Source organism: Muscardinus avellanarius (genome assembly GCF_963383645.1).
Source record: "Muscardinus avellanarius genome assembly, chromosome: 5".
NCBI lineage: Eukaryota > Metazoa > Chordata > Mammalia > Rodentia > Gliridae > Muscardinus > Muscardinus avellanarius.
This window is the reverse complement of record NC_137790.1, coordinates 83,778,202-83,788,169: the sequence shown is the minus strand read 5'-3', so window position 1 is coordinate 83,788,169 and position 9,968 is coordinate 83,778,202. Positions and strand designations below refer to the sequence as shown.

At 36.6% G+C, this 9,968-nt stretch overlaps 1 protein-coding gene across 1 annotated transcript; it reads left to right on the top strand.

The window, feature by feature from the left end:
* Positions 1-7,432: 7,432 nt before the first annotated feature.
* Positions 7,433-8,149, top strand: LOC308263807 (monocyte to macrophage differentiation factor; the record flags this gene model as incomplete). The annotated part of the gene is made up of 1 exon (XM_080696875.1): positions 7,433-8,149. The coding sequence occupies one exon, from the start codon at positions 7,433-7,435 to the stop codon at positions 8,147-8,149; it is 717 nt and encodes a 238-aa protein (XP_080553001.1).
* Between the last annotated feature and the right edge of the window lie 1,819 nt (positions 8,150-9,968).

Genomic DNA, 9,968 nt, shown 5'->3' with positions numbered 1-9,968 from the left:
GATTAGCCACATCACTCTACTTTTAAAAAGTCCTAAGTCTTAAAGTTATCTTCAGCTAATCACATAACCCTCACTTTTTCTTTCACATTTCTTTGGGGATGAAAGACAGAGCAGTGTAGTTGTCCCTTTTCACTTTTGAAGTATAAAATGTGTGTTGTTTTCCTGCCTGAAAACTATTCTTTGTACCCTGAATGTACCTCCTCTATTGCAGACTCAGTGTACCTCTGAACATGTCCCTTAGAAACTTTACCAGTCGACCTCTTGCTTCTCTTTCTAGGCATTGGTAAGCTTGCAGCAAACTTTCATTGTGGATAATTAGCAACAAAGGAAGTTAGAGGAGATAGTTTTGGAAAGGAAGAATGTGGAATTAAGCTTTTCTCCTACTGAAATGGATTACTTTATACTTCTTGAAGTTTTTCATAAATTAGACTGATTCATCATTTCATATAAGAGAAGAGGTCTTAAAGGTTTTGTGCTTTTCTTCTACCTAATTTTAGCTTCATCTTCACTAATGATGATAATAATATTGTGACCACCTGGAAAGCATTTTATATCCCTATAATTGTTATTTTCTCTCTAAAGCAATTTTGTGACTCAGGTTCCTACTTTGGAAGAATTTAAAAAAACATTTAAAGACAATGCTAGCTATCTTCAAGTATGTTCAGGGCTATAAAGGATAGAATGGATTAACTTGTGGCCCCCAAATTTAGAGTGCAAAATGATATTGGGTGAAAATTTTAATGAAGCATATTTTACTCAGAGTCAATGCTGTATGTAAAAGGAACTGACTTTCTTGTGAGGAAGTGAGTTTTTTACCAAAGAAAAAGTTCAGGCCGAAGTGAATATCAATTGAAAGGGTTGCGGAAAGTCTGCTTCAGAGGGAATATTTGCTCGAGTTCCTCATGTGATTGTCTTCATCTGAGATTGAAGCACTTTATAAAGTGAGAATAGGTTAAAAGGAGAAAAAGAAATATCTTTAAATAGCTTAGCATCAATACACATGAATCTTTCTAACTTTTAAACCCCACTGAGTTCATGCCAGAAAAATTAATCTCAGGGACAGTCTCTCCAAAGAGATACAAGCAAAATGCCCAGTGTTTCTTGAGAAGCAGGACAAATCCAGTAAAACCAAGTATGCACTTGGAATTTTTCCTTCCACCTTCCTAGTGCCTGGGGCTGTTGGAAAGGCAGGAAAACCACAGTGGGAGAAAACTAAGTAAGACAGTTTATGATACTTAAGGTTCACTTTGTTTATTCATTTGTTTTTTAGTAGGTTAATGCCACAAATTTTTGTTGAGATATGTTCAAAGTAAGTGAACAAGAGGACTCTACTCAACCCAGAAACTCAAAGAGTGAAGGCTGATGGAGGTTAGATTTTAACACACACTTTCATGATTTCAGAACGAGAACATGGTGAATCATATTTTGAGTCCTGGAACATCTGTGCAGATTCAGGGAACAACAGTGATGTCACACAACTTCGTTTTGAAATTCTCTGGTTTTTTTTCTCCTAATGGATTATAAAGAATTTATTTGACATTAAAAGAAAAATATTATCAAATAAATTTGTTTACTTTTGTGACTCAGATCATAAAACAGATCAGCCAGAACATATATTTTTAGTTCTTTTAACTCTTGTAGAAAGACAGTTATTTCTTTCCTTAGATATTCAGTGATGGATTTTAGATTCAATAAAGTTAGGTCTAAAGCTAGGCTTGGTGGTATATGCCTGTAACCTTAGTACTTGAGAGGCTAAGAAAGAAAAATCACAGGTTCAAAGACAACCTCAAAAACTTAGGGAGACCCCGTTTCAAAATAAAACATAAAAAGAGCAAAATAAAAGAGCTGGGGCATATCTAAGAAGAACAATTCCTTTGAGTTCAATCCCAAGAAGAAAAGAAGGAAGACAGGAAGGAAGGAAGGAAGGAAGGAAGGAAGGAAGGAAGGAAGGAAGAAGAAAATAGGAGAAAAGAAAGTTAAGATTTGGAAAGGTCATTGGGGGTCATCAACCTCTGTTTTATAAATGTGGAAATTGAATGAAGCTCAGTAAAACGGACTAATTGTTAAGAATTGGTGGTGATTCAGCAATTGAGCCTTCATGACACAGGGTCATGCAAAACTCTCTCCAGTGCTCTTCCTAAAATATTTGTTATTCATCCCTAGCTATACTCGCAGGTGTGATTTTATAATATGTACTACTTCGGAATTAGCTGAGGCAAGCCACAAATAGGAACAGCTATCTAAAACAATTCCTTTTTTATTTTGATAGGGAAGGATAAGTCAATAAAGAACAAAAGGATATCAAACACTTGAGTGGGAAGAGATATGGCCATTAAATGACAAAAAGAGATCAGAAAACAAAACCAAGAAGAGAGATAAAACTGAACAGTAGCACGGGCATTCTGAGATGGTTCTACGGACTGTGTGGGCCTGGGGTAGATATGCACAAGTGTTTGCCATGTGCACACACACAGCTTAATTAGAACATTGTCACTGAGCTGAATGACACATGCTAGCATGCCTTGCATGTTTATGAGCTATTGTCAATGCTGCCAACTTGATTATAAAGGAGCTTTGTTCCAAAGGCTGTGTTAATTGAGGTATCACTGCAATGTTACAGATGGCATAATAAAAGATGCTGATGAAATTGGAAAGTAGAGTACTGAGATGTCTGGTTCATCACCCATCAAGTCCTCCAAATTCCACAGCTGGGGTTACTTTGTCTGTGAGGAGACTGTTCTTCTAAAATTTGAAGCCAAAATTCATTCACTTTTTCATGTATTCATACATTCATCCAACAAGCACAAGGATAGTTGTGTTAGAAATTCAGCTGCATCTACTAACAAGCAGGACAGTCTTATAACAGCATGCAGTAACAGTAATTTTTCTATTCACAATATACTAATATCAGTTCACTGGCTTTCTTATAGTTAGGTTTTTCAAGTGGCAATATATAGGTAGCAGTTTCGACAATGTCTAAGTGCATTTAGATATTATTATTAAAATTAAATCATAAATTAGATGTGTATTTCAAATCATGATTATATTTTATTAATATTTCTAAATATTTAGAAAGAAGGAAGATATATAAAAAAATCATAGCAGAGAGGAGTGGCATTAGCAAGATGATAGGATAGAAGTCTTTTGGACTTCTCATAGAAACCCCAATATGCTCAACACATGAAAATAACTTCAAAAGAGTGAACACATCCACGGGAGAGATTATGGCACCTATGAAAAACAGAAAGGAGAACAGACAAGGCTAGAAAGATAGTCTAATATTACTCATGTCACCCCTCCTTCAAGCCTTTGCAATACAGTACAAAAAGTGATACTTCCCAGCCAATGTTTGGATCTGAAATATTTCCTGAAGGCCCATATAGTAAAGTCTTATTCTCCAGGTTGGGGCTATTGGAAGGTGGGACTTTTAAGAGGTGTGCCATAGTAGGTCTTAGATCACTGACGATATGCCTCAAAGGCAATTGTGGAATACTAGTTTCCTTCTATTTCTCTTATTCTCCCAGAATAAGAAGTAAGGTGAATCCAGGAGGTGAGCAGCTTACATTATTAAGTACTCCAGCCATTATGGACTGCCTTGCCACACTTCAAAAGCAATGGGCCAACCAACCGTGTACTTAAAATTTCAATCCTGTAATATAAAATAACCTTTTTTTCTAATTTGATTATCTCAGTGCCTTGTAACAATGAAAAGTTGACTCCCACACTCTCACACAAAAGAAGTGTTAGGTAAGCATCTCATTGTGCCATATATCCTAGCATCATACTCACTTTATGAACCTTGGCTCCAGAAAGGCCCCTTCACACTCAAGTTCTAGCCCAGATTCTTCAGAGCCAGTTTCTAGTCCCAGAGCCATGCCAGTCACTACAATCCAAGGCACCAGGCCACGCCCTGTGAACTCAGATGCAGCCTGGCCTGCCAGCAGACAAGAAGCAGTGGGTCAATCACCTGACAACTCAAGCATCAAGCCTTTCTACTCACAAGTCACCTAATCAGAATCTTTAAATTTTCTTGTATACTGTGTATTTGTAAAGAAAAAGGTGTTTCCTTCTTATAATGCACAGGCATCAATACAAGATATCAACAAGATGAAGAGAAAGTCATCTAAGTATGTCACTAAAAATATTAAATCATCCAAAGAGACATACAAGAAAGGGAGAAAGGGAAAAAAAACTACAGACAGATAACACATAACAAAAAAGAAATAGCAATTCCTTCTTATCAGTTACTTTAAATGCAAATGAATAAAATTCTGAAACCAAAGATAAAAAATGGCTAAAGTAAATGAAAAGAACATTAAATATATGCTGCCTGCAAAAGACTGACTTTAACTTTAGAGGTACCAGGAGACTCAAAGTGAAGGGATGAAAAAAGATGTTCCACATAAATAATAACAAGAAGAGAGCAGGCATGATTATGTTGTATCAGACAAATAGACTTTAGGTCTAAAACTGTCTCTCAAGACAAAAGCATTATATAATGATAAAGGGACCAATTCATCAAGTTGGTACAATAATTATAAATATGTACACAGCCAAATTTAGGGAACCTAATTTTATAATACAATATTAATATAAGTGAAGAGGTTTTCAATAACCCATACAGAACAACAGAAAGATTATCCAGAAAGAAATTAAATAATAAAAAAGCAAGCCAGACATGGTGGCACATGCCTGAATCCAAATACTTGGGACAGGGGGATCACAGGTTTGATGCCAGCTCAGAAACTTACTGAGACTCTTATCAATGTGAAAAGACCCTGTTTCAAAATGAAAAACAAAAATTCTGGGAGTATACCTTGGGGGTGGAATGCCTTTGGGTTCAGTTATCAGGAAATCACACACACACACACACACACACACACACACACACACACACACACACACAGACTTCAACAACAACACTTCAACAACACTGTAGACCAAATGAACCTAACATAGATATATAGAACTCTCTCCCATATATATATATATATATAAAATAGTGAAGGATAAAATCATGATTACCTCAGTAGATACAGCAAAATCATTTGACAATATGCAACATCTTTTCATTACAAAATCCTCAGTGAATTAGGTATAGAAAGAATGTCACTTAACATAGCACAAGCCATACATAATATCACTAGATAACATCATACTTGGTAGTTAATAGCTTTCAGGGATTTTTCCCCAGATCAAAAACAAGACATGGATGCTCACCCTTAAAAGTTCAATGAATATCGCATGGTTAACCTGGACACTCATTGTTGAGAGGGGAAAAGGGAAACGGCGTTGGGGAGCGAGGTTGCTAAGCACAATCTAAATGTACACCACTTTCAATATGTTCCACATATAAATAAAATAAAATATGAAAAAAGAAGTCCTAGCCACAGCAATCAGCCAATAAATAAATACATAAGTTGGCATCCAAATAAGAAAGAGATAAAATTGACACTGCAAATGATATAATATATACATAGAAAATATTAAACATGCCACCAAAATAAAACTCTTAATAAATTCAGTAAAGTTGTAGAATAAAGAATTAAAATACAAAAATTGGTTGAGTTTCTGTACACTAAAAATGAACTGCCCAATAAACATATATAAACTGATTCCACTTAAAACAGCATCGAAAGATCCTTAGAAATAAATTTAACCAAGGAAATAAAATATCTATACACTGAAAACTAAAAAACATTGAAAAATTGGAGACATAAGTAAATGAAAAAGTATCCTGTATACATAGATTCAAATAACTGGTGGTGTTAAAGTGTTCATGATACCTAAAGAAATCTGCCGATTCAATATAATCTTCACATATTTTCAACAACAGTTTTCACAGAAATAGAAAAAAGCTTAAAATTATATGAAACCACAATTCACCAAATAGATAAAGCAATCATGTACAAGAACCAGGCTGAAGATATTATACTTCCTGATTTCAAAATATTTTATAAAACTACAGTAACCAAAACAACATACTACTGGAAGTAAAACTGAGATACAGACCAACTGAAAAGAATAGAAAGCTTAGAAATAAATCAAGGCAATTTTGGTCAATTAATTTTTCTTACAGATGGCAAAAAAATAAATGGCAAAGATGGTCTCTTCAACAAATAGTCATGGAAAAAGTTAATATCTAAAGGCAAAAACAAATAAGACTTGACTTATCTCTTGCAATATACAAGAATAACCTCAAAAGGGGTTACAGAATATATTAAGTAACTTGCCATTACTGTGACAAACACCTGAGATAAATAAAGTTAAAAAAGGAAATGTTTATTTTGTCATAATATTTGGAGGTTTGAAGTTCATAATATGTCTCTTCACCTTATGTCAGGGAAGTAAAAGGAAGGAAGAGAACACATTTTACAATAATTATTGAGGTCCCACTTTCAATAACCTAAATATTTTCACTAGACGCCCACCTCATAAATTACCACCATTTCCCAATAGAACCATAATTTGAAAGTCAGTTCTTTACCATACAAGCCTTTATGAGACATTCCAGATGCAAATTGTAGTAGAGACTTAAACCTAAGACCTGAAATCAAAAAACTACTAGAAAAAAAAACATAGTACAAATTTCCTTGATGCTAGCTTGGGAAATGATAATTTTTGGATATGACCCCCAAAACTCACCCAACAAAAGCAAAAAATAGACAAACAGGATATAATATCACATAAAAAGACCTTTAGCACAGCAAAGAAAACAAGAGTAAAAATGGAAGAAACATGTTCAAATCATATATTTGATTAAGAGTTATTATTCAAAATACTTGAGCTAAAACAACTGAATAGCAAGAAAACAAATAACCTGACTATAAAAGGTTGAAGGATGCAAATAGACATTTCTCAATGGAAAACATGTAAGTTATCAATGACTAAATATTGCTCAACATCACTTGTCATCAGACAAATGTGATGCACAATGACAGAATCACCTCACAGCTGATAGATTAGCTATTATCAAAAATGCAAGAGGTCAGCCAGGCATGGTGGTAAGTTGAAATTCTGGAAGTCTGACGTACAGCACAGTGATACACTTGATAATGTATTGTATACTTGCAATTGGCTGAAGGAGTAAAACTTAAATGTTCTAACACACACACACACATGGAAAATGATAACGATGTGAGTTGATGGATACTGATGAATATGTTATTTAGCTAGTAGTAATCATTTCACAACATGAATGCATATCGAAACATCATACCTTGAAATTTAAATATGCAACTTCTGAGCCGCCCGGTCTGGCCCCGGCCCTGCACCGACCCCCGGCCTGGCCCTCTCCGGCCCTGCCCGGCCGCGCGGCTCCGCCGGGCTCGCAGGCGGCCTCCGGAGCAGCCCAAGCCCATGAGGGCCGCGCGCCCCGCCGCCCGTGCAGACGAGACTGAGCCCCGGGCCCCCGAGGAGCAGCGGAGGATCAATGCGGTTCCAGAATCGATTCCAGCGGTTCATGAACCACCGCGCTCCAGCCAATGGCCGCTACAAACCAACTTGCTATGAGCACGCTGCTAACTGTTACACACATGCATTCCTCATTGTACCGGCCATCGTGGGCAGTGCCCTCCTCCATCGGCTGTCTGATGACTGCTGGGAAAAGATAACAGCATGGATTTATGGAATGGGCCTCTGTGCCCTCTTCATCGTTTCTACAGTATTTCACATTGTATCATGGAAAAAGAGTCACCTAAGGACAGTGGAGCATTGTTTCCACATGTGTGATAGAATGGTAATCTATTTCTTCATTGCGGCTTCTTATACTCCGTGGTTAAATCTCCGTGAACTTGGACCTCTGGCATCTCATATGCGTTGGTTTATCTGGCTCATGGCAGCTGGAGGAACCATTTATGTATTTCTCTACCATGAAAAGTATAAAGTGGTTGAGCTCTTTTTCTATCTCACAATGGGATTTTCTCCAGCCTTGGTGGTGACATCGATGAATAATACCGATGGACTTCAAGAGCTTGCCTGTGGGGGCTTGATTTATTGCCTAGGAGTCGTGTTCTTCAAAAGCGATGGCATCATTCCCTTCGCCCATGCCATCTGGCACCTGTTTGTGGCCACCGCCGCCGCAGTGCACTACTACGCCATTTGGAAATACCTGTACCGAAGTCCTACAGATTTTATGCGCCACTTATGACCTGTGTGTGTTAGGTCTCCAAACCAGTATTATCTCAATTATGGCACTTGGGAGTGGGGTAAGAGCTGAAAATTGTACAAGGGGTGGGGGGGAAGCAACTGCACTGACTTTATTTATATCTTTTGAATATAATTACTGTGAAAGTATAAAAGCTGTGTTCTGGAATTTCCCCCTCACAGCAAACCAATAAGGTAGTGAATTAATTCTTCATTCCATTCCACTGTCATGAAGGACTCTGGATAGATAGACTTTGGCCAACTGATGTTTACAAACCCGAATTTTGTATTTTAATTTTGCAGATTTTACTGCATGGTTTTTCTAAATTAGTAGGTCAGGTTGTAAAAGTCAGTGCAATAGCAAAACTTCCTTTTTAAGAAAAGAATTTGTTTCTATCACTTTCCCATTCACTGTGTAAAGAATCATGGACAGAACTTACACTACTTCTTACCATGTTCCATCTTGGCATAACATGGTTATTTTCTAAATAGAAACTTTAGTTTTTTGTAAATTTTTAACGACTACTTCATCGGTGTGCACCTCCGCAGCTCCTCATTCACGTTGTGAAGTTTTTCAGCAAGCAGTCAACATTCCACAAATGAACAAACATTGTACCTCTTCCGCTAGTTCTACAAAGTGTGGAGAAATTGCCAATTTTTAAAAACTGCAGTTTTCCAAACTTTTCTGCCAACCTCTGACTCTGTATTCAGTGCTGCTTTGGGCCGTACACTTGACATAGTTTGGCTTACCACTGATGGAAAAGCATTTCGATATCATTATGTTTCTCCAGAGATCCAACTCTTCTCTATGCCTTTGCCACGTCTTCTCCGGGGTCTCTCTCAACAGCAGATGCGCATCCCGTCTGTTCTGCTGTGATAGTGTTACTGGGTTGGCCACCTGGAGAAGACCCCTCAGGAGCATCATGAATCACAGTGAGGAGCTGTAGTGCTTGTTTGGTGCCCAACGGTCATCGTCACTTAGCTTTATTGTATCTGTGTGATATGCATTTTAAATTGTGGAACTAGATGCATACATTCACATTTCTGCCTTTTCTCTGCATCTCCCAGTATACTGAGTATGTGTGGTTTTCTTTTTTCACAGAGAAATATTTAAAACATTATTCAGCAAGTAGAAACTTGTGTCTGTAACTTATGAGTTATATCCTGGCTCAATGGAATGGTATTTATATACTATTTTTGGTTTTCTCTCAATGTCTTATATTAAGATTAATGGATTAGTTGCTTTGTTGGTCACTCTCTCTCGTTGGTGTTTTAAGAAATGAAATAACCTTGCCTTTAGACTGGTTGTGAACACCACCTGTTTTCTAGCAATAGGCTTGTTCAGTCGAATTGTCAGATTGATAATAAGCTTATTCAAATTTTGTACTTCTGCAGCTTTAGAAGAGAGGTTATTCTGTCTGCTTAGAACTTTCTTATTTTGATAAATTATAGGGGAATGAGGAGCAGAAAAACTGATATTTACTGGTGAATCCTTAAATAGGCATGGTACCCAGGGATAACATCAATGAGACCACCCCTATATGCATGATTCTGAACATCTGGATGCTTCTTGTTTTACTGTGTATATTTTATTTTTAATATATTAACTTTTGTGGATTGATTTAAAGTCTGCTCAAAAGTAACACTGTCAAAACCACTAAAATGTATTTAAAAATTTGTGCTGTAGACTAGAATAAAATTGTTACTTGGAAAAAAAAAATAAATAAATAAATAAATATGCAACTTCTGTTTGCCACTTATATCTTAATAAAGTAGTAGGGAAAAAAGAAAAAAAACAGAAATTTGTATTATCTTTGAGGTTT